We start from the raw sequence: 25,630 nt of genomic DNA, 5'->3' as shown, positions 1-25,630 counted from the left end.
GGGCTGGGGATTCGAACCCGCCACCTTAGGTGTATGTGGCTGGCGCCTTAGCCGGTTGAGCTATAGGCGCTGAGCCCAGGCCATGTTTTAAAAAGTATTATAACTATGTGTTCTTTGAGTGTGTGGAGCTAATATTTTCTCCATAAAAGCAAAGCAGAACAAAGACTTTGGTTCTCAGTTTAAACCTTCAACTCTCACAGTTGGTAGTACTTTTTTTTTTTTTTTTTGGCTTGACAATAAAATAATGAAATAGCAGTGAGTGGAGTTTCCTCCAAGCCCAGGCAGCTGACAAAATGCTTGTTCCCTCAGCACTTGAAATAAAATGATACAAGCTTTTCTCAGACAATGAAGCCCTTGTGTGAAACAGCTGTCTCGGGAGATGGCTCAGTGCTGTTTGACAGTGGCTTGTATGTTACATAGATACCTCTGCTATTATCTAACCGGGAATGAAATGGCCAGATGGAAGGGAACGCCTCTAACTAGGAATGCGGGGCGGGGGAGGGGCGCACACACTCAGGTTTCAGTGGTCCTTGGATGAAATACCGGCAATTGATCTTTGCCTTTTGAATTGTGGGCAACTTATATGTGGAATTTTCAAGCTTTATCTAAAACAGACTGATAAACCTAGAGCGTGGGCAAGAGGCAGATTAGTTCTTCCACTTTAATTTTGCCTGGTAATAGCATCCAAGTCGGTGAAACTCGGCCTGCGGTCCCCCAGAAGGCTTGTGGACCTTGGCAGCGAATGTGGGGCTGGTAATGAAACCTGAAATGGGCTTTGCCTGGTTTCAGGTTTTGTTACGGAAGCCATGCACAGTCATTATTGTGACCGTCTATCGGTGCCATCACCAGGCTTCGTCTGCCCCAGGAGCTCTGCTGTGTCTCTGCAGCCTGTGAAACTGGGGGGGAGACAAAGCCACACTCTGTACTTCTGCAATTCATCACCTGTGGCCCATGCCCGTTTCTAAGCAGGGAGCAGAGGGTGCTTCCCAGTCGAGCTCCCTTCTGTTACATTCTCCTCTTACTCAAAGTGAACCTTCCAAAGAACTCTGTCCACCCTGCCCAATACACACACACACACTTGCATAGTCTCTTTTTATAAGCGCCGACAACCTGAAATTAGCGACCACAGAGGAAGTGGCAGTAATGAAAAGGAAACCGTGTGTAATGTGCCTCCTGCTTAACCTTTGAGAACACTCATTCATTTTGCTGTGCACAGCGCCAGTGCCAGGACGTTAGAGAGCATCCTGCCGTGGGTGTGCTGTTTAGGGCAGTGTTTCCAGGCCTGGGAAGACACTAAGGCATGAGGAGGCAAAGTGATGTAGTGAGCTGGAGGCAGAACCAGGTCTGGAAACATACCATATCGACTCCTAGGCCAGTGGTGTTTCCATCATTCTAGAGATTGCAGAGAGGAGGGCTGACTCACAGAGCAAGATCTCCAATCATTTCCTCCGACAACAACTATTTCCGGGGAATGTCAGTGCAATGGACTTAAAGTAGGACAGAGTCATTTTCTGTTACATTACCTACATATGACCACTTCTTAGCTTTTTGGCTAAGATCAAGTGTAGATTACCTAAATACAAACTAATCTCATTCATTCCACTTTCAGAGACTCAAAGCTCTCTTTCCTTACCCCTGTGATATGTGTAAGCTCCTACATCATGGCTAATGTAAGTTGAGATATGGATCCAAAGAATAACCATCTACAACAACTAAGATCCCCAGAGGAGTCTGGATTGGGAAAATTTTAAGATTAGCTGAGTTTTTGGAAACTTGCTCTTTAAAAAGAAACCAATGTTCCTTCCCCAAACCCTATGGAAGCTCTGGTTTCAGTCGATGGGAAAATTCCTGCTACAAAATTCCATTCTTTATTGATTCGTCACCAAATTTTGACTCCTGAAAACAAAACCAAGACACTCTTGTTAAATGCAGAGCAGTTGCAGGTGGGGGTGGCTCCCACTTATAATCCCAGTACTCTGGGTGGCCGAGGGATGCAGAAGGATCCCTTGAGCTCAGGAGTTCAAGACCAACCTGAGCAAGAGTAAGACCCCATCTCTACTGAAAATAGAAAAATTAGCCAGGTGATGTGGCAGGTGCCCGTAGCCCCAGCTACTCGAAAGGCTGAGGCAGGAGGATGGCCTGTGCCCAGGAGTTTGAGGTTGCTGTGAGCTGGGCTGACTCCATTGCACGCTGGTCCAGGCAAGAGAGTAAAACTCTCCTTCAAAAAAAAAGGCAAAGCAGCCACTGCTGGTCGGGACTGAAACCGATCCCTATCTCCTACAGACGTGCTTTGTTAACTCTGGGTCACAAGTGTGTCTGAGAAGCAGCTGCTGAGCAGGAAGTTGAGGAAATTCTTTGCCATGAGGACACATGATATTATGGGATACACGTTGACTGCAGTGAAGCTAATTAACATATCTATCAGCTCACAGAATTTTTCTTTGTGACAAGAGCAACCAAAATCTACTTACTTAACAAAAATCCCTAATATAAGATAATTTCCATTATTACGCTCTAATATTGTACATTAGAGCTCTGGACTCCTCCTTCTACATGTCTGTTACTCTGTGTCCCTTGACCTGTGTCTCCCATTTCGTCCCCTGGTAGCCACTGTCTTACTCTCTATCTCTGTATATTTGACCCTCTCTCCGCCTCTCCACATATAAGTGAGATCATGTAGTACTTTCTGGGGGAAAAAAAACACCAGCTGAGTAAAAAGAAGTCAAAACTTGAGCTTGAGGGAATTTAATTTGCCCACAAACACATCCAGCTTATCCCAGGTGGCTTGGTCTCCAGCCCAGCCACTACAACTAATGTATAACTAGCAGCCTAGTTAAGACTCTATCAGCTAATTCATTGACACTATTCACTGAAAAAGTGATACTACACTGTTTCCATTAATTTATTTTTCCGGTTGACATAGAACTTGTTTCTTCAGTGGCTACCAGAGGTCACATACCATCGAAGAGTTCACAGTCTGGTTGGGGACAGCCTGGTTGTCACATAAAGAGAATGCACTGAAAGACCGAGGACAATGGGAGAGCCGTGCCTGGGGATTTCAGGAGCAGTGAGCAGGGAGGGGTGCAGGGGGAGCAGGGCTCTCTGGGGAGGCAAACCTGAGGAGTCAGGAGAAGCAGGTCTTTACCAGGCATTGGGGGGGGATGGGGTTAGTATAGGGCAACAAGGGGACTGGTGTTTGGAGTGAGCAACGACACTGAGGAGAGAAACAACTGGGGGGCTTGGAGACTGTGGACACGGGGGGGGGGGGCTGTTGAGGGTGTGCAGCAGGAGGTTAGACAGCCCAGCCTCCTTGGCCCAGTGAAAGGAGCTTTATGTGTGTCCCAAGGACAGTGGGGAGCCAGGGGAAAGTTTGAAGTTTGGGAATTACATGAGCTAAGAAAATACTCTAATTCCCTTAGGCAAGGGAGGGAGAATATTCCTGCTGTCAGTGGGGTGAGAGAACTTGTAGCCTAATTGTGATCCTCGAGGGGGTCCTGGGGGAGCTGGATCTGAATAGACAGGAAGTGTTTGATGAGCGGTTACTCATCCAACCGTTAGCTGGAGGAGGTACTCTGAAGCATAAGGGATCAGTGGATGGTGGAGTTACAAATTTGAGAAATTGGGCAGCGCCTGTGGTTCAAGGAGTAGGGCGCTGGCCCCATATGCCAAAGGTGGCAGGTTCAAACCCAGCCCTGGCCAAAAACTACAACAACAGCAACAACAACAAAAAAGAAAAAGCAGTTGAAACCAGAAGGGATAAAATCACTCAAAAGGAGCAAGGGGAACTAGATAGAGAAGTGGGCTTGGGATTGACTTTTGTGTTCAACATTTACAAGGTTGAATAAGAGAAAAATCTCTAAAGAATAGAGAAAGCGGCTCGGTGCCTGTGGCTCAAGCGGCTAAGGCGCCAGCCACATACACCTAAGGTGGCGGGTTCGAATCCCCAGCCCGGGCCCGCCAAACAACAATGATGGCTGCAACCAAAAAATGGCCAAGCGTTGTGGCGGGCGCCTGTAGTCCCAGCTACTTGGGAGGCTGAGGCTGAGGCAGGAGACTTGCTTGAGCCCAGGAGTTGGAGGTTGCTGTGAGTGTGATGCCATGGCACTCTACCCAGGGGGACAGCTTGAGGCTCCGTCTCAAAAAAAAAAAAAAAATAGAGAAGGCACCATCAGAAAGGCACAAGATGAGGCAAAGAGTTTGTCCTCACAAGACCCCAAGGAGCTGAGGGTCCCTCTGACACAGGCAGAGCCCAGCCAGGGAGGAGTGTAGACAGCCAGGCTGCAGAGAGGAGAGACACAGGCGTTCTTCCCACCCCTTAGAGGTCAGGGGTTTACAGGGAATGTATTAGTTTGTGAGGGAGGCTGTAGAAAAGCACCACAGAGCAGGTAGCTTAAACAACATTTATTTTCTCAAGTGTTAGGCTTAGGGTTGGGAAAGTCTGAGATCAATGAGTAGGTATCTCCAGGCCTCTCCTTGACTTGCAGACAGAGGCCTTCTCCCTGGGACTTCACTCGGTCTCTTCCTGTGTGTGTCTGAGTCCTTGTGTCTGATTCTGACAAGGACACCACTTGCACCAAGGGCCCTTGCTGCTGACCTCATTTTATTGATAATTTAATCACCTTTTTAAGAACCCGTCCAAATAGAGTCCCATTCTCAGGGACTGGGGGTTAGGACTTCAACATATGCATATGCAGCACAGTTCAGCAGCAATGGGAGAAGAGGGATTTCACGTTACCTGGAGGGAACCGGGAGCTGGGGGAGGATTTTTCCCCTTTAGACTGGGAGAGACACGAGGATACTTCTGGGCATCCTGGGTGCACTAGCAGAGGGGTGCAGAGTAATGCAGAGAGAGGGCCTGCCCTACACAGCAAGGCCACACAGTATCGGGAAGGGAAGCCAGGAATAGTGGACAGAGAATAGTCACTAGAGTGGGGGAGTGGAGAGGGTTAGGGGACTCTAGGTGAGGCAAGTGTTAGTAGAAACAGAACTTTGAGAGTATTTCTCAGCTTGATGCCCATAGTACAGTGGATATGGCACCCAGCCACATACACCAAGGTTGGCAGGTTCGAGCCTGACCTAGGCCAGCTAACCAACAATGACAACTGCAACAGCAACAACAACAAACAGCCGGGTGTTATGGCGGGTGCCTGTAGTCCCAGCTGCTTAGAAGGCTGAGGCAAGAGAATTGGCTTAAACCCAAGAGTTTGAGATTGCTGTGAACTGTGACCCCATGGCACTCTACCAAGGGTGACATAGTGAGACTCTGTTTCAAAACAAAAAGAAAAGAAAGAAAAAGAGAGTATTTGTCTTAGTCAATTTGTGCTGCTATGACAAAACATCACAGAGTGGGTAATTTGTGAACAATAGAAGTGTATTTCTCATTGTTCTGATGGCTGGAGGTTCAGTGTCTGATGGACGCTGCTTTCTGCTTCCAAGACAGTCCCTCGTTGCTGTGTCCTCCAGAGGTGATGAGCCTTGCGTTCTTACACACGGAAGGATTGGAAGGGCAAGAGGGCTCTTCCTTCAACCTCGAGCCCTTATAAAAGAGGTCTAACCCCATTCATGAGGGCAAAACACTCATGACTAAATCACCCCCCATACACCATACCTCTTAAGACTGTGGCAATGTAATTTTGGAGGAGACACCATCATCTAAACCATAGCGGTCTTCATACCTGATTCCCTCCACTTTCATCTCATGGGAAGCAAGGTCATTGTTAAAGATGAGGGAACAGGGGTTGAGCTGAAAATGAATAACAGGAAATGAGGGTCAGAGAGAGAGGTGAACAAGCACATCACAGGGGACAAATGGCAGCAGTGAGAGATGGTCAAGTGCGGAGACCGTGGGTTTGTGGTGGCATCAAACCACATGACCAAGCACTGCTTAGAAAATAGGGTGGGACATAGCTGAACAGGTGACAGGGCCTACTGGCTACTCTCTGTGCCTGAAGATGGATGTCCTTTGCAGTAGAAGCTGCCATTCACGAGGATAATTCTGACTCTTCATTCTCCAGTGAGTCTGTTTTCTGAGCAAGGTGTGGAGTGGGTGGTCTCGCACCCCACAGGCCTTGTCTCCTCTGTGTCTTTGTCACTCAGCAGCCAGCTGGCCGCTGTTCTGGCTCTCATAGTTGAGGGAAACTGCTAGATTATAGAGAGAGGCACTAGAATCTAAGCCCCCCCCAAAAGTATTATGGATTCCTTATGCACACAGGCAAAAGAAGTTATTCACCACTCGGTGACATGTATGAAAAATCTTCCTAAAAGAAAGCCACCCCAAAAGGGGAGGGGAATCATTCAATCGGTCCACACTCCTGGGGAGAGGGGCTAGAGTAGGAAGACCCATAGGAGAGATAATGACCCGTAGGAGAGATAATTCACCCGCTTAAAATTTACCTTTCAGGCAAATACCCAAGAACTAAAGAGTGTAGGTGGATATGAGTTATAATTCCTGCTACATTCTCACAATGTACATATGTTATTTCAATAAATAACCCGCAATGCTATGGAGAATTTGACAGATAAAGGAATCTGAGAGTCTGAAAAACTCTCCCAAGTTCAGCACCTGTTAATTGGAGCTCTCACACCGCAGCCTGCACTCCTTCCCATACATAGGCACACCTCGCTTTATTGTGACTCACTTTACTGCGCTTCACAGATACTGTATTTTTTTTTTTTTTTGAGACGGAGCCTCAAGCTATCCCCCTGGGTAGAGTGCCGTGGCATTACAGCTCACAGCAACCTCCAACTCCTGGGCTCAAGCGAGTCTCCTGCCTCAGCCTCCCAAGTAGCTGGGACTACAGGCGCCCGCCACAACGCCTGGCCATTTTTTGGTTGCAGCCATCATTGTTGTTTGGTGGCCCGGGGCTGGGGATTTGAACCCGCCACCTTAGGTGTATGTGGCTGGCGCCTTAGCCGCTTGAGCCACAGGTGCCGAGCCCAGATACTGTATTTTTTATGAATTGAAGGTTTGTGGCAACCCTGAGCTGATCAATCTATTGGTATCATTCTTCCAACAGCCTGTGCTCACCCTCGTCTGTGTCAAATTTTTATAATTCTCACAATCTTTCACAATTTTTCATCACTATTTTATCTGTCATGGTGATCTGTGGTCACTGATCTTTGCTGTTACTACTGTAATTGTTTTGGGGCACCATGGTCCAGGCCCATAAAAGATAACAACCTTAATCAATAAATCTTGTATGTATTCCACCAACCAGCTGTTCCCCATCTCTTCCTCTCCTCTGGCCTCTTTGTTCCCTGAGATAAGATAAAATATTGAAATTAGGCCAATTAACAACCCTATAGCTTCCTCTTAAGTGTTCAAGTGAAAAGAAGAGTCCCATGTCACCCACTTTGAATTAAAAGGTAGAAAGGATGAAGTTCAGTGAGGAAGGCATGGTGAGAGCTGAGAAAGGCTGGAAGCCAGGCCTCCTGTGCCAGTTAGTCAGGTTGTGAACACAAAGGAAAAGTTCTTACAGGAAGTTAAAAGTGCTACCCCAGAGAACATTTGCATAATGAGACCATGAAACAGCCTTTTCTTTCTCCATATGCTGGAGGTGGCAGGTTCAAACCCAACCCCGGCCAAAAACTGCCACGGATACCTTCTAAGGGGTCGAGACTTCAGTGGAGGAAGTCACTATAGATGTGGTGGGAACAGCAAGAGAACTAGAATTAGAAGTGGAGCCTGAAGGCATGGCACCTGTGGCTCAAGTGGCTAAGGCGCCAGTCACATACACCTGAGCTGGCGGGTTCAAATCCAGCCTGGGCCCACCAAACAACAATGACGGCTGCAACAAAAAAATAGCTGGGCGTTGTGGAGGGCACCTGTGGTCCCTGCTACGTGGGAGGCAGAGTCAGGAGAATTGCTTGAGCCCAGGAGTCAGAGGTTGCTGTGAGCTGTGATGCCACAGGACTCTACCCAGGGTGACAGCTTAAGACTCTGTCTCAAAAAAAAAAAAAAAAAAAGAAGTGGAGCCTGAAGATGTGACTGAATTGCTGCCACCTCATGAGAAAACGTTAACGGATATGGAGTTGCTTTTGATGGATGAGCAAAAGAAGTAGCTTCTTGAGATGGAATCTCCTCCTGGTGAAGATGCTGGAAACATTGTCGAAATGACTGCAACAGATTTAGAATATTTCATAAATTTAGTTGATAAAGAAGCAGCAGGGTTTGAGAGGATTGAGTCTGATTTTGAAAAAAGTTCTATTGTGGATAAAATGCCGTCAAACAGCACAGCATGCTACAGAGAAATCTTCCATGAAAGGAAAAGTCAATCCATGTGGCAAACTTCAGTGTTGTCTTATTTTTTAAAACTGCCACGGTCACGCCAACTGATGAGTCAGCAGCCACCGACATAGAGGCACTACCCTCCACCAGCAAAGAGCCTGTGACTCAATGAAGGCTCAGATGAGTGTTAGCATTTTTTTTTTAGCAACAAAGTGTTTATTGTTTAGTAAAGATACATCCTTTTTTTTTTTTTTTTTTGGGAGACAGAGTCTCACTCTTTCCTCTTGGATAGGATGCCCTGGCATCATCACAGCTCACAGCAACCTCAGACTCTTGGGCTCAAGTGATCCTTCATCAGCCTCCTGAGTAGCTGGGACTACAGGCATCCATCATGATGCTTCTATTTTTAGACACTGGGGTCTGTCTCTTGCTCAGGCTGGTCTTGAACTCCTGAGCTCAAGCGATCCACCCATGGCCTCTGGAGTGTTAGGATTACAGGCCTGAGCCACTGCACCCAGATGATATATACATTTTTTAGATATAGCTATGTCGCACTTAATATAATGTAAACATGGCTTTCATATGCACTGAGAAACAAAAAATGTCATGTGACACACTTACTGTGACAGAGCTGTATTGCAGGGGTCTGGAACCAAACCTGCAGTATCTCTGAGGCGTGCCCATGTTGCACAGAGAGAAAGTTAGACTGAAATGAAGCTTGCGAGGTGAGCGACAGTGCAGGTGGCAGAGAAGTGTGAAGAGCTCTACCGAGCATGTCCACTGTGGTGACCCTCACCACAGGGGACAGCCCATGGTGATCCATGCATGTAGTGGCAGGTTTCAGGGAAGCTACGCTGAGGAAACAGGAAAGACTCTGTTCTATTCTCTGTTTCTGAGGCCTTAAAATGAGGCCTGATGGTCGTGGAGGTGGGTGTAGTCTATGAAAATTGGAAAAGGTCAAAGGAACCAACACACATTTTCAGCTCTAGAGTTCTAACTTATGAATATGAAAAGATACTTAGATTAATTAGGGATTTGAAATCCTGATTTATTTATTCATTTATTTATTTATTTTTAAGGTGGAATCCCACTCTGACACACTGAGTAGAGAACAGTGATATCACCGTAGCTGGCTGCAACCTCAGACTCCTGGGTTCAAGTGATCCTCCTGCCTCAGCCTCCCAGAGTGTTAGAATTACAGTTGCAAGCCACCGTGCCTGGCCTTAAAAAGTTGGGCATGTCCCTAAAAGAAATGGTCTTTATTTTACCTCACTATCCCCAGCAAGTGAAAGTGCTCACAGCTTTGTCATAGATAAGCAGACAGGGTAGAAAGAAATTGTTCCTTACCTTCCCCGTGGTTCTTACACCACCTTCCCTAAATAAAATCATTCCCCACAGAGGCCACTGAGGAACAGGAGCTGCACTTCGCTCTGAATGTAGCCTGGGGATTTCAAATCATAGTTTGCACAAAAGGCTCCAATCCCCCAGCCAAATAGTGTTTCACTATTTCTTTTTTCTTTTCTTTCTTTTTTTTTTTTGTTGCCCTTGATAGAGTATCGTGGCGTCACAGCTCACAGCAACCTCCAGCTCTTGGGCTTAGGTGATTCTCTTGCCTCAGCCTCCTAAGTAGCTGGGACTACAGGCACCCATCACAACACTTGGCTATTTTTTTGTTGTAGTTTGGCCAGGGCAGGGGCTGGGTTCAAATCCACCACCCCCAGTATATGGGGCTGGTGCCCTACTCACTAAGCCACAGGCGCCGCCCGTTTCTCTATTTTTTATTAATGATGTATAATCTTTAAAAGAAAAAAACAGAACTTGACATTTACCCACCATCTCTTTCAAGTTATCCAAGTTATCCCTGCTTCCTCTATTCTTTTCAGGACTGAAATTAACTTGTGTCCAAGCACATTATGTGGCTGTGCTTTGCTCCCCCTTCCTGATGTGGAGCAGTGATCAGGTGTGGTGAATTCTTCAGATCCCTACACTGACTACTTACACCCTTCACCCCCACCCATTGGCACTGGCTGAAAAGTGTTGATAAAGAAGTAACACTTGGCTCAGTGCCTGTAGTTCAGCGGCTAGGGCACCAGCCACATACACCAGAGCTCGTGGGTTCAAATCTAGCCCCAACCTGCCAAACAACAATGGCAACTACAACCAAAAAAATAGCCAGGCATTGTGGTGGGTGCCTGTAGTCCCAGCTACTTGGGAGGCTGAGGCAAGAGAATCACTTAAGCCCAAGAGCTGGAGGTTGCTGTGAGCTGTGATGCCACAGCACTCCACCAAGGGTGACATAGTGAGACTCTGTCTCAAAAAAAAAAAAGTAACACTCATTCAGGTGCAGTGACAGGAGCCTATAGTCCCAGTTACTTGGGAGGCTGAGGCAGGAGGATCACTTGAGTTTAAGGCTGCAGCAAGCTAAGATCGTGCCTGTGAATAGTCACTGCACTGCAACTTGGACAACTCAGTGAGATCCCATCTATAAATAAATACATATATTTAAGTCACACTCGGTGGATAAGTAAAATGGACACACACATACACACATGCACACACACAATGGAACTTTATCAATTTTAAAAAAGAGGAAATGCAGCAACATGGATGAATAGGGGTGGGGGGCATTATGCTAATTGAAATAAGTCGATCACTGAAGACAAATACTGAATGATTCCACTTACATGAAGTATCTAAAACAGTCAAACTGGCTCGGCACCCATAGCTCAGTGGTTAGGGTGCCAGCCACATACACCAAGGCTAGCAGGTTCAAACTCCACTCCAGCCTGCTAAACAACAATGACAATTGCAAAAAGTAGCCGGGCATTGTGGCAGGTGCCTATAGTCCCAGCTACTTGGGAGGCTGAGGCAAGAGGATTGCTTAAGCCCAAGAGTTTGAGGTTGTTGTGAGCTGTGACGGCACAGCACTCTACCCAGGGGGACGTAGTGAGACTCTGTCTCAAAAAAAAAAAAAAAAGTCAAACTCATAGAAGCCGAAAGCAGAATAATGTTCAATAGTGGGGTGAATAATTTCTAGAGATCCGCTGTATAACGTGTGCCTATAGTTAATAATACCCCATTGTGCACTTAAAATTGTGTTAAGAGGGTAGATTTCATGTTAAGTGAAAAAAACAAAAAAGAAAAGAAAAGAAATCACACTGAGACGGCTTTCATGTAAGGAGATTCAGACCCAATATTCGGACAGTATAGAGAGAAAAAAGCCCAATTAGACTGAGAAGACCAGTCTCGGGGGGAGGGGCACTTCAGTGTCTGAGCCCATATTTTCTCAACTGAAATAGTCGTCTCCCTGCCTCACGGGTTCCTGTGAGGATCTGATTAGGTAAGTGTTTGAGAGTGTTCCGAAATACAAAATAATAATGTGAACAAGCACATTTTCACCAAGCCTTCCCAAAGATCTCCTGCTGTATTCGGTGAACTGACCCAGGCCCGTGCTGTCCATCATGGTTCTCCTTAAGTATCTATTGTAGAATGAAGGGTTTTAGAATTATAAGTGGGGGAACTTATAAAGAGGTGCTCTCTTCTTAGTTAGGAGTTTCGTTCAACAGCATTTTTGTTTTCTTTTGTACTTGCATTGAGGGACAGACTTATAAAGAGGCAGGGCAGGAAAAGGAGAAAGAGGAAGAGGGCCGTGTATGAACCTCCCTGCCGGGTGCCTGTAAGGCGTCTGGGGAGACTAGATTCGCTTATGTAAAAAGGGCTGCTGCACACCAAAACAAGGCCTTATTACCTGACTAAGTATTACACAAATAGTCGGTATGAGTCATGGTTAAATGGCACGCCGGGGGACACAGCAGAGATAATTGTTCTGGAAGATGCATTGAATGTACCCGAAGGGAGATGAATGATAAAAATTGTTAATTCCATTTGAGTTGAACAATCTAGAAAGACTACACAGACCAGAGTGTGAAGGAGACCAACTCAACACTGACAGAGCCTGAAAATCTCCATTCTAACTTCCAGGGAAAATCTGTGTGTAAGGCCATGGGGATGCCATGGGGTGTGCATGGGATGGCCTCAATCTAACGCTCTTTCTGTTATGTTCAAAAAGGCCCTTTGCTGTCACCTTCCCAAGGCCTCAATGAACTCAGTGATGGGACTGGAATACTCATTCCTTACTACGCTTGGGTCCTCAGGGCAGGCGTGGGGAATATATACTTTACCTGTAGGGCTTTGCTTCATTGGAGAGAGAGGGAAAAAAAACAAAGAAAACCAATTTAGAAGCAAATCTGAAAAAAATTAGTATTTGTTCCTTTGAGGGAGAGGACATATATGGATGTTTACTATATGGCCCTTTGTACTTTCGTGTATTTTCATTTTTTTCTCAGTATTAAAAAAAGAGTGGCATTTTTAATTAGCAACTACTAAAACCAACTATTTAGTCTACAGCCAATTTTCATATTGCAACTGCAGCCATACCAAACCATGTCTTTTGTTGTTTGTTTTCCATTTTCTTTCTCTCTCTCTCCCCCCTCCTCTCTTTCTCTCCTTTCTTTCTGACAGTCTCTGTTGCCCAAGCTAGGGTGCCCTGGCATCAGCCTAGCTCATAGCATCGTCAAACTCCTGGGTTCAAGTGATCTTCCTGTCTCAGCCTCCTGAGTACCTAGTACTGCAGGGGCACCTGCCACAAAACCCAGCTAATTTTTCTATTTTTAATGGAGACAAGGTTTTACTCTTGCTCAAGGTTGGTCTGGAACCCCTGAGCTCAAGCAGTCCTCATGCCTCCACTTCCTAGAGTGCTAGGATTACAGATGTGAGCCACTCAGCCCGGCCTGTTTTCCATTTCTTAGGAAAGAGACTAAAAACATGCAAGGTCCTCTAACCACCACTTCAGGGAACTTAACTCCCTCTTGCCCAATTATGCACAGCTCCATCTTTGCCAGGGCAAGTCGTCTAGGAAATCCAGAACACTTCTATGTTTGTGTGTTTCCTATCACTTCCTCCCATCATCTCCACCAGGATGAAAGCTCCACGGGGTGGACTCTGCTTTGCTTATCACTTTTATTTTTTTTTTAAGGGAAATCTTTCTGTTTTATTTTATTTTATTTTTTGGCTGGGGCTGGGTTTGAACCCTCCACCTCCGGCATATGGGGCCGGTGCCCTACTCCTCTGAGCCACAGGTGCCGCCCTGCTTATCACTTTACCCCATCCATCTAGCATAATGCCTGGCACATAACAGGTCCTTAATGAATATTTGCTGAAGGAATGAATGAGTTCTCAGAATACACATGAAGTGTCTTGGTTCTCTGAAAATGTCATTAGAAGGTATGCCTTGTCTGCCAGCTTCCCGTGAGTCCCTTAAGGATCCTCTAGCATTTTGGGCCTTGGCCTTGAGGGCCAGACTAGCTCCCATAAAGTTAACTGCCACCATGCTACAGTAAACTAATGACCTTTGAGACGAACCCTGGAAAGATGAGCTATATCTAGGCCTTTTCCTGCAGTTTCTAATACGAGGTTAGGGTGTTTTATAAGTGTGGGGAAAGCCCACAGTTGCAGCCTATAGACTTCATTTACTATTTCTTCCTTACCTTTTTTACCCAGCCTCCTGGAAGGAAATACAGTCATTCTTCAGTATGGGGGGATTGGTTCCAGGATGCCCCACTGATACCAAAATCCACAAATGATCAAGTCCCTAATATAAGATAGTGTAGTATTTGCATATGACCCACACGCATGCTCCCACATACTTTAAATCATCTCTAGATTACTTGCAATACTAATGCGATGTCAATGCTATATAACTGTTTGTTAGCCTGTACTGTGTAGGGAATAATGACAGGGAAAAAAGTCTTTAAATGTTTAGTACAGATGCGGATATCTTTTTTTCCCCAAATATTTTGGGTTGAATCTTTATTCATTTCTTGGCCAACTTTTAGCCTTTCTACTTTTTACTTCTACTAGTGTTTGCCATTTTTTAATTTCTTTCTTCCTCAAGGGGTGTGTAACGAATACAAAATTTACTTTCTGGAGAAAAGAATTTATCTCACACCACAAGTGAGTGTCTAATGGAGATAAAACAAAACAAAAACAATTAATTAGAGCTTCCTTGTCAAAATTCAAGTGAGATTTTTGTTTTCTGTTGTGTTTTTGTTTGTTTTTTTCTCCTGCTCCTCCTCCTAAAGTGAGTTTTCAGTTCTCTAGAAAAGAAACTGTGGAGAGCCTGGAAATGGGAGTTGTCATCTGCTTGTCCCAAGGCCTCCCGTTTCCTGGCCCAAGTGGTCATCTCTGGGCAAGATCACCTCCCAGACTCGGAAAATTCAAGTATCCTGGAGCCAGTAGGGAATTTCCATGCAAGGAATGGGACAGCAAAAGCCTGGAAAACAGAAACCGAGGGTCTACAACTCCAAGCCAGATATTTTGCTGGGGCACTCGCCAGGCCATGCTGAATGAAGAAAGATGTCCACTGTTTTACTCTCTAGAAGACATTCCATTTAGCCCCTGCCTATGTGGCTGTGTGGTGCTTAATCGCTCAGAGCAGCCGCTTTCTTCTCCTTGGAGACTCATAGTCCTCCTCAGCTGCTCTTATTTTGGGAGTCTGTTACACAGCTTGAGTAGGTTTTAGGCACATCAGAAGAGCTGCAGTCCCCGGGATAGTTCCTGGGAGCTATGGGATCTCAACCAGCTAACTGGAGACCTCAGCGCCCTAGTTCTAAGTTCCCAGGATTCATTCTGAGATTTGCTGATCTCGAAATCCTGCCTTCAGCAAGATAATTCAGAGAGGTTTCCCCAGAGCTCAGAGTTTGCCTAAAGCTACGTGTTCACTTAGTAAGTGCCTGCTCTGTGCCTTCTCAGAGCTGGGACAGGCCACCCAGTCAGCACTGCTGTCCCAGGAGACCAGGATGTCCAGTCACCTTTAAATAATCCAGACTTCAGTCTTTCTCTCTCTTCTGGCCAGGGCAAATGTGGCTCTCACAGTGGGCACACCCATAGAGGAAATACAGCTTTCTACTCCTAGGTAATAACTAACATTTATTAAGTGCCTACTGTGTATCTGACACTGTCCTAAGCAATCCAAATACACTAACACTTTAACATGCACAACTCTACAAATAGGTACCATTAGCTCAGTTTCGCATACAAGAAAACAGAGATGGTGACCAGCAGAGACATGACCAGCAGTGGCTGGTACGGACTCTGGCCCACTAAGGGCCTGCACGTTCAACTCGCGTGGTCCCCTGTGCCCCTATAAGCTGTCTTTTCAGCTTCTGAGATGTGAGAAAGGGAGAAGAGGCTTCACGGAACTAATTTGTCAATGAAAGAGGAAAAGCACAACCATCCTAAGAGATTTTGAAAGCAGATTGAATACAAATACAAAACCTAAGCCTGAGAAATTGCTGCTGGACAGCTGAAACCCAGGAAGCAAATAAACATCTGCTGGTGAGCTGTTGGTGTGACCAGTGGCTTATTAGAGAGTTTATAAAACTATCTGAGTTACACGTGTGGGAACATGGAACTATTTGAGTGGTGTCTGGGGACAGTGTGCATCCTGGCACCCTAACGCATGATCTAGCTGGGCAGTCATTAACAGAGTGGCCAACTGCTAGGACACCCAGGCCGGAATGAGGTTGGTTTTCATTTGTTTGCTTCTCGTTAGACTTTGTGTGGAATGAGGCCACGAAAGGGAGCCTGAATCTGCTCACTCAGAGTCTTGGACGCTGTAAATTCACAGCAGCAAGATTGCTTAACTCCTGTGCTGTCCTTCCCAGTGAAGATTTCTAAACTGGGCAAGTGCTTTCCTGAGTAGTTCTCCGGCCCTTTCCTGCCCACTGGGGAGGGTGTGTTGAGAACCCCCTGGTGGGTGGCAGGGCTCCAGCGGGGCAGGGGCAGCCCAGGGCAGGGGCAGTGGCAAGCTGGGCAGCCTCCTCCCCGCTGGCAGCTGAAAGGCCAGGCCTGCCCTGGGCCTGGGGAGGACAAGTGGTAGCCTGCAGAGGCAAGGCTTGCAGTGTGGTGCCCGGGGAACTAAACCTACACTAACCACAACACTGGGCTGCTGGGCAGTGCTGGTGTCTCCTAGGCAACAGGCTGAACAGGATCACTCCTTAGAAAAATCTTCCAACCAGCCTGGCTCTTTCCTGACAGCACCAGGGGCTCCGGGAAAATAATGAAGGCTATGGATGGGCTGTGGTGAGTGCCCAGAGACTAACCCTCTAAGTTAGGCTGCTTTCTTGTGTTTGGGTTCAAATAGAAAAACAAGACCATGACCACTGACTCCTTAAATTCAGAACTATAGGGGTAAACACTCGAAAGTCATCCTCGCAGTACAAGAGGTTGGAAAAAAAAAATAACAAAAAGCTACTTGCCTCTTCTCTCGGTAACATCCAGTTCTGTGCTGGAAAACTCCATTCCTCCCAAGAGGCATGATGAGTGTGTGTTTTTCTAAGCTGATTGTATCCTTTAACCTAGACGCCTCTGTGACACAGGGACGAGTAAACAGCAGTGATCAGGCTGTCTGGGCGGGCGCGAGCCTGCGGCGCGTGGGTGCTGCTTTTCCTAATTATTACAGCATAACTTCCTTTTTGCTTTCCCAGACTAAATCTCAGCAGTGAGGCATGATGTGTAAACTCCTTATGTGTTTGCTCTTTTCAGTTCTAGGGAAAATCCGAACCGCAGTGGGCAGTGCCCAGCTCCTCATGGCCCAGAAATTCTACCAGTTCAGAGAACTGTGTGAAGAAAACCTGGTAGGTAACATTCCCCTTCACCCCGATCTCCCTGCTAAGCACCATGAGAGGAGCCAGGTACCCCAGCTGGCCCAAGTGAAACTGATTGTGAACCAAGTCGAGGCCCAGTGACGTCTCTTACCTGGAAGAGAAACTTTTCTGATGAATCTTATTTCCTGCTTTTCTTTAAAACTAAAATATTTATTTTACACTTAAATAATCTTGGAGAAAAAAAATCCAATCGAGTTAAAACTCTGGTTTCCTGCTTTTTTGTCACTGGAAAATTTCCATTTTCCTGGCTTTCACACGGCATCTCTGATTTCATTATTCTTACAAAAAAATATGATAGTTCTAAAATGATATTGCCAAAATAACTATTTTGGGTAGTGATTTTCTTTCTAAAATAGCAGTCAATGACTACTTCCGAGTCAGAATTCTCAGCTTTAACCCAAGTACCAGTGGTCTAGAGCATTACAAGGGGTGGATTTGATTTCCCTGGGGTAAAGGAAGATATTGTCCTCCTCAGTAAACAGACAAAAACAGGATAAAGTGAAAGAAGGAAACAAAGACAATACCATCAACAGCAGCCTTTTAAAACTTACTGCGGAATAAAAGGTCAAGAGCTTCCTCATACATGCCTTTTAGGTTAAAAAAAATTGCTACTATCTCTTCAATCACAATTCCACAGGAATAGCTTTTATTGCTCGATTTTTGGTTAAGGTGGATGTATAACAAAAAAAAAGAATGAGGAGAAGCTTGTTTGTCTTGTGGAAAATGAAAACATAATTATTTGTAATCTAGATGATCCCAAATCTGATTTTAGAGGATTTTCTTTTACTTACATCCCCAACAGTTAACAGGCATGATTTTAGAATTTTAACCATTAACAGGCATGATTTTAAAATTTTAACCACTTCTTGTTCACAAGGACAAATATAGATGGAAAGAGATTTATTTAGACAAAGATCAACCAAGAGAAAATACAAAGCATGGAAAAGTTGATACCACCCCACCCCCCCAGCCCTGCAAACACACCTATAGCTTGTTTGTCCTCCTGGCAATAAAAATAACCTGACCTTTCTTTTACCTTTTTAGAAATCTATTCTGGATTAGGAGATAATTTATATTAGTAAATGTATCGATATGTGCAATCCCGTAAATATTTTACTAGGGTTCAGCTACGTGCCACATATGGAATTTCTGCCCATTTGCAAAACTGCTCATGCGCCATGTGGTTCTTCATTCTGGACATGTAAGAAAGCTCATAGAAAGCTACGTTGCTCTGCAGGCCAGCAGGCACATGAGGAAGTCAACGTGTGCATCTGCGGAGAAAAACACAGCATAGCTTGTTAAAAGAATGATATGTTGCGCAGTATATTATGAAGTAGAATGTAAACATTGCACAGATTTTAAAGATGAGATTGCAGATGCATTTTGACTTCTAGGAAATGCTTACCTTGTTAAAGGTAAATTTTTAGCACTTCCTCGTTCTTGATGGGCTCACATTCCTTGGCCACTAGAGGAACTTCAGGGGTAAAATATGAGAAACTCTTTTAGAGGTAGACTGAGGCACACAGGGGGTAGGAGGGCCATGATGCTGCTCAAATCTGGCCCCTACAAAAAGGTCAAGAGCCTCCTGTATGCCTAACACCATGCCAAGGGTTTTTCCATTTCTGATCTGGTAGAAACTCTTAAAGCAAACATGGGGAGTTGATACTGTCACTATTTGAATGATGGTTTTACAGATGGGGGAAAGCTAATATCCTTACCCAGAGCCCCGTGGTGAAAGGCAGAGCCAAGATTCAAATCCCAGTCTATTTGATCTTCAGCCCTGCAAATCTCACCAGGCCTTGAGTTCACTCCTCATCTCAGGGGAGGGGAGTCTGCTTTGTCTCCTTGGCAGTAGGAAGTGCAGTAGCCTGATGGTGGTGGTGGTGCTGCTTGGGTCCCCGGCTGCAGAAAAGTGGCATCATGATTCCTCAGAATCAGCCCTCATTTCCTGAGTTCCTACTCTGAAGAAGAGAAAATCATAGCTCTTTACTTCTAAAACACTTACACATTATCCCAAACCAGATGCTCAAGCTCAGAATGAACGCACAGAAGCTGACCCTTTCAACATAACTAAATCAAGGAACCCAGCCCTCCTCACCTCTACACTCTCCCCTACCTCTGGTCTCCAAGATGGCCTGGTTTGTATTGAGGATCAAGCTATTAATCCTTGTGCACGGGTCTGTGTTGAGTCTGCGTTCTTTCTATTTCCCTGTCCACCTTCTTGACATGTGGGGGCAAAGAGATTCCTTATGGGAAGGGTACAAATTGCCCATGATTAGGGTGACCAGACGTCCCGCTTTTGGCGGGACAGTCCTGCTTTTCAACAATTTGTCTCGCGTCCCGTGGTGTTTTTAAAAAGTCCCAATTTTTGGCTCGGCGCCTGTAGCTCACCCGGCTAAGGAGCCAGCCACGTACACCTAAGGTGGCGGTTCGAATCCCCAGCCTGGACCCGCCAAACAACAATGACGGCTGCAACCAAAAAATAGCCGGGCGTTGTGGCGGGCGCCTGTGGTCCCAGCTACTCGGGAGGCGGCGCAGGAGACTCGCTTGAGCCCAGGAGTTGGAGGTTGCTGTGAGCTGTGATGCCACGGCACTCTACCCAGGGGGACAGCTTGAGGCTCTGTCTCAAAAAAAAAGAAAAAGTCCCAATTTTTGGGAAAAATGCACGAACGGGCAGGAGAACAAGAAGGGAATATACGGTTTTCGGCTGCCTTGTGGTTATTTTGCCAGAATATGATTTTTATATTATTTTTGTTAATTTTATAATGTTAAACTGTAATAATAACAAATAATTGCTGAAAAGTGATTATCGGAAACTGCTTATCAAAGTTTGGATTGTTGTCAGGCCCTGCCCCGTCCCCGCCCTGCTCCCTGGCCATGTTGTCCCGCCTTACCGATGTTAAATTCTGGTCACCCTATCCATGATACAGAGTTAAGTAAATTTAAGAAAACACTACTCTGTGCTCACATTAAGTCTCTGGGCCGCCTGCACTATCTTTTCATACACTGGCAAACTGAAATAATTTAGCCAATACAGTGATGATTTGAAGACTTCACTGAATTTCAAAATATGAACAGTTTAGTTTTTAGTTACTAATAAAATAAAGCCAAATATATTGTGAAATTATAAAATCGTATTTGAGAGGTACTATATCAAAACTAATATCTAGGGTGGAGCCTGTGGCTCAAGGAGTAGGGCACCAGGCCCCGTATACCAGAGGTGGCGGGTTCAAACCTGGCCCCCGCAAAAAACTACAAAAAAAACCCAAAAAACCCTAATATCTGTTTATTCTAGAAGAATATCTAGATCAGTGGTTCTGAACCTTCCTAATGCCGCAATGTATTTTAATTGTTACAAAAGGGTCACAACCCACAGGTTGAGAACCACTGATGATATTAAGAAACACTGTTTTTTAGTTTATGAAATCAAAATACTACAGAGAAACTTTTTCTTTAATTCATGTCATTAGATTTTAATACTGAATCAAGCAATTAAAAACTTTTTATTTCTGCTGATGATCTTCATAACTGTGGGTAGTTTTTGGAACTTTAAATTTATAAACACATCTTTATTTATAGTTGTTTTGAGCCAAGCCACTAATACTAGTCTGTTCAAGGACTTAAAAGTTCTTTCCAACCTATTAACTTTGATGGTCATTGACCTTGTACTTTCCAAAATTCTGATACTATCATTTTTTGTTGGGAGTTAGTTTTAAAAGTACACACTGGCCTCCCATTATTGTATGACATGAGGTTTCATAGTCTATCCAACTGCCTGAAATACTGAGAAGTAACCAAAACAGACACCAGCTAAAAGCTACTGACATATGGAGGCCCCGCCTGACCTGAATGCCTTTAGCTACTGTTGTAGGTAATGATGACAAAAGGCATGACACCTGCAGTATCTGAGTTGTGCTTTTTCTGTCTTAGATCATATCAATTAAGGGCACACTTAACTATTGTCAGGGATACCAGGATGGGGCAAAGAAAGTCAATTCTCAACCACCGAAGAACCTTTACTATTATCTAGCCAGTGGGTCATTACATACAGATATATATGTACGTGCAGGTAATGTGTTCTCACATTTGCTATATTATGTTATGCTATGGACAATTTAAAACTAATTTCCAAATGATTCTGTCAAAGCAGTCATATGATAAAATTACTTCTATATTAGTAACAACTTGATGATTAAACACACAGTAACACATAGTACTTTGAAAATCCAATATTTTATTACTCATTTGTTTACCTTCATATTTTACTCAATATGGATATTAAAACTAATCTTATTTTAGATTCCTTATCTGTTCTCTGAATAAATTGTGTGGCATGCAGTCAAATAGCCACTCTAATAATAATATACTGTGTTTTTTTTTTTTTAAAGGTGGTACTTTTATTGAAATATGGTGTTTTTGCACGGATCCTGTAATTGATCACACCTTTTGGGATTTTTCAAATGTTTAGACCCTTCCCCCACACCATACTGATAGATAGATCTTGTATCACAATAGAAAAGTTTTACAACCTTGACATTTGGGAATCAAATGGATGAGTGACTCAAATGGATGAGTGTATAAAATTATTGTTTGTAACTTGACTTTTATCTATGGTCTGAAAACCAAAAGGAACTCATCTTCCCTATGTTATTTGAAATATTTAAAATTGCCTCCCTGACCCTGTGCTGGTTGTCATGAATTGCCTCTAATGCGTGAATATTTTTCTTTCTCTTTTACAGAATCCTAATGCTCATCCAAGGCCCACCTCCCAGGATTTGGCGGGGTTTTGGGACATGCTGCAGTTGTCCATAGAAAATATTAGTATGAAATTTGATGAACTTCATCAGTTAAAGGCCAATAATTGGAAACAGATGGATCCCCTTGACAAGAAGGTAGAACAATGTAGATTTTGTATGGTTCATTTAAAAACCTGCACAAACACTGGACAGTCTAAATAGGCTTCTGCATTCAGTCCTGCTGTTTACAATGTGAAATGGAGCTGATATCATATTAATTTAATTGTAATCACAATGTTTACATAGTAATCATTTGGGATCTGATCTGTAATATGTTTCAGGCATATTTTTAAAGAAAAACCTGTCTTTGTGAATTGGAAAATGGGAATGTGGCGCTTTTTTGTCAATTAAACTTTAAGTTAAACCATTTTAGTCACTGGAAGGAACTGCCTCCATTTTGCTTTTTAAACTAAAATAAATGACATCTTCAGTGCATGAATCCATAGAGCAAGAGTTCAACTTCCTTACACCCCCCCCAGGATGTGTTTTCGAGGAAAATAGGAAGCCCTGCAAAATAACTGACTTTGATACTCATTTCATAAATATAGTAATAAAGAAATCACTGTTGTTCAAGTCAAAAACTATACACTATGAAGTTTCACATTATATAAATGTTGGGATTTTTTTTTTTTTCAAAAGAGCTTTGTTTTTGGTTGATTTGCCTTGGGGAATATTGCTCACTGGGGTCCTCATTGCAACAGTTTAGAAATAAAGACTTAAATTATTTTACTTTAATTAATCAATTGTAATTTTCGCATCTGATTATGGTGGTTCCAGCAGGCTCACACAGGTATCCAATGTGCAGCTCAGCCTGTCAAGCATGACTTTTTTAACCCTTTACTCTCCAATGGCCTCAAGTCAAATTGTTCCAACAAAGTTATTCTCTGAAAATTAGAGCTGGCAATTACCTTGAAGTGCTGGTGGCCCTGCCCCTTTCAGGTCTGCTTACTTATCCAATTCGTTCTGCTGCTGTGCATGATATTGTCAGGGTTCTTGGGGTCGATGGACTCCCAGGAGAAATTCAGTCCCTAGGGACCATCTGTAGGTGACAAGATGGCAGTGCTCTCCTACCCTCCCCTATCTTAAGTTCTGTCACCATCAAACTGGGAGTTTAGTGTTAAACTTGGAAGTACCAGGATGTATTCTTCTCGCTTGGAAAGCCAAGCATTTGCACCCAATCTAGTTTTCTTTAGTCTATGTTTAAAACTACCTCCTAGATAAGCTTTTTTAAAATCAACCTTATTTTAAGAAAACACTACAGATGTACACATGCTGGTAATTTAGTTTTCGGAGCTCATCTAATTTCTCATTCAGTGATTTTAAAAAAAGAATTATTGTTAAAAAAATACACAAAGAAAGAAAAATGACTAAAAAATATCTAATATTTATACTTTTTTTTTTTTTTTGAGACAGTCCCTATTGCCCTCGGTAGACTACCGTGGCACCATAGCTCACAGCAATCTCAATCACCTCTTGGGCTCAAGCAATCCTTTTGCCTCAGCCTCCTGAGCAGCTGGGACTACAGAAACTCACCACAATGCCCAGCTAGTTTTTCTATTTTTAATAGAGACAAGGTCTCCCTCCTGCTCAGGCTGATCTCAAACAATCCACCTGCTTCAGCCTCCCAAAGTGCTAGGATTACAGCCTGGCAAATTTTATACTTTTAAAAATATTCACTGAGTTACCCCACCATGGAGATTCAAAATATCTAAAAAAAAAAAGTGATGCTAAGAATTGATATATGTAACAAAGTAAATCTTCAGTTAGACTGATTTTAAAATTGTTTGTTTATTTTTTAATGGACTTTGTCTATGATCAGAGCTTTTCATCACCCCATGAACCTGGGGGGGGGGGAATGAACGAACACAACCGAAATGGGTGGAATATCATTTGCTCTCTGTGCTCTCCTGTTCTCTCCTTTATGCTACACAAACTCCACCTTAAAGAGGCGGCAGGGCAAGCCAGGGTGTTAAGCTGAGCTGGCAAGCTCAGCTCCTGGCAAGCAAGGAGCCGCTATGCTAAGCATGAGTGTTAAGACAAACAGTGCCCTTTGGAGAATCACAAAAATGATTCATATCGTTGGACAGGATATGCTGTCCATAAAAATGAGAGAATCCATATCCTAAGATCATCTTCACAGCTAGTTTTATGAGAATTGCGGGCATTTTATTTAAAATCAAGACTTCAGATTTATATGGACTTTCTCATAGTCTGTAAGTCCAAACTTCTCTCTCTGAAAATCCTTGGATAGATGCCTCATTCTTTCACACTGCATTTTTTTCCTACCAAAGGGAGAACATCTTTCGTTTTTGCAGTGACATTGGAAATATCTCCCTGTTTTATAGTTTGCTGCTGCTTAAGAGGGATGACCCCTTTCATCCTGTGTTAACTTCCCCTGGCACAGTTTCTGGCCCCGTGATAGGAATTGCCTGCGGGCCACCACAGCCATCCGAGGCCCCTAGTAAGAGTCATCCTGGAACGGACTCCACTCGGGAGCCTGGGAAATACCAGTGTGCTCCGTCTCTGGTGCCCCTGCCCAGTAGACTGCATGCGTATTCACGTGTGATGTGCACCAGCCGAGCTGAGAACACAGTCAGAAGTCGTATCTCTTCCTCCTCATTTGGTTCTTTAGGTTTGGGGGAAAGGTGCCTGGGTGGGCCTGGAGAGAGGGTGGAGAGGTTTTTAATTTCTGAACCCAGCTTGCACCTGATGAGTTACCTCCTTAGAGGCGATGCAGAGTTCTCGGACGCTGCTGCCGCTGCTTCCTAGCCCGTCTGGCACCAGGAAGAGTCTGGAATCTCCAGAGAGAACCACACTCGGTGTGCTGGGGAGCTACGGTCTTTCAGCAGGGGGCATTTAAAATACCACATCCTTCCCTTGGAGAGACATAGTTCTTCAACCCAGCCTTGCCCTTGGCCTTAAGCTTACCGGGATTTTTTTTCCCCTACATCTTTTGAATACCCAAGCCAGAATAATGAAGAAAAAATATATACATACATACAGTGTGCAGATCAGAACTTACCACCCTTAGGTTAGGGAAAAAAAAATGTCTTAACTACTGACCTATCCCAGTTTTTCCCAAGCTTGTCCTGAGAAGCTGTGTAATGTCCTGAACCTTCTGCTTTGATCAGGAGCGAAGGGCCCCTCCTCCAGTGCCAAAGAAGCCGGCGAAGGGCCCCGCGCCGCTGATCCGGGAGCGCTCGCTGGAGAGCTCGCAGCGCCAGGAGGCCCGCAAGCGCCTGATGGCCGCCAAGCGCGCCGCGTCCGTCCGCCAGAACTCGGCCACCGAGAGCGCCGAGAGCATCGAGATCTACATCCCCGAGGCGCAGACCCGGCTCTGAGCGCCGCCCGGCCAAGTATCTGTCCCCAACTCCTCCCCTCCGCCCTCTGCCGTCTCTCCTGCCCCGACCCCTCCGAGCCCGTCTGTTTCTGCGCTCGGTGACTTCCACTGTCGTGGCGTAGCTGTCCACCTCGCAGGAGCCGTCCGCCAGCCCTCCCCACGCTCCCGGGACCTGCGGGCCCATCTTCTCACCGCGCTTCGACCCCCACCCCCTACCGATGCTGTCACCCTGCCTCATAAAAAACAAACAAAAAACCCCCCACCCTTTATTTTCTGGGCAAAGCCAAACCCACCTGTGTAGAAATGGCACCTTTAGGTCACCCGCCATCCTCAGTTCTCTTGAGCTAGTCTGTTCCTAGAGCTCAGCAATATTAAACCATAGGGTATTTCAGAAATCCAGTATCACAGGGTGATCCTTTGGACTTGACCGTCTTCCACATGAAGGAAACTAGGGCTCCCTTTATTTCCCCTAAGTGGTTATTCTTTTTAAACAAGCAGATGGAACACTTTATTTCCAATCTCAGAAATCACCATCTCGCGG

General features: G+C 44.8%; 1 protein-coding gene across 1 annotated transcript in view; it reads left to right on the top strand.

The window, feature by feature from the left end:
- The window catches only part of DLGAP1 (DLG associated protein 1), a 342,771-nt gene extending 317,681 nt beyond the window's left edge, over positions 1-25,090 (top strand). Inside the window, exons 9-11 of the mRNA XM_003801620.2 lie at positions 16,832-16,923; positions 21,693-21,845; positions 24,881-25,090. Coding sequence (XP_003801668.1) covers positions 16,832-16,923; positions 21,693-21,845; positions 24,881-25,090 — 455 coding nt within the window. The remainder of the gene's footprint in view (positions 1-16,831; positions 16,924-21,692; positions 21,846-24,880) is intronic.
- The last annotated feature ends 540 nt before the right edge of the window (positions 25,091-25,630 follow it).

The sequence above is a fragment of the Otolemur garnettii genome, unplaced genomic scaffold, assembly GCF_000181295.1.
Source record: "Otolemur garnettii isolate 467f Iridium unplaced genomic scaffold, OtoGar3 scaffold00213, whole genome shotgun sequence".
NCBI lineage: Eukaryota > Metazoa > Chordata > Mammalia > Primates > Galagidae > Otolemur > Otolemur garnettii.
This window is presented reverse-complemented; position numbering and strand designations above follow the sequence as displayed.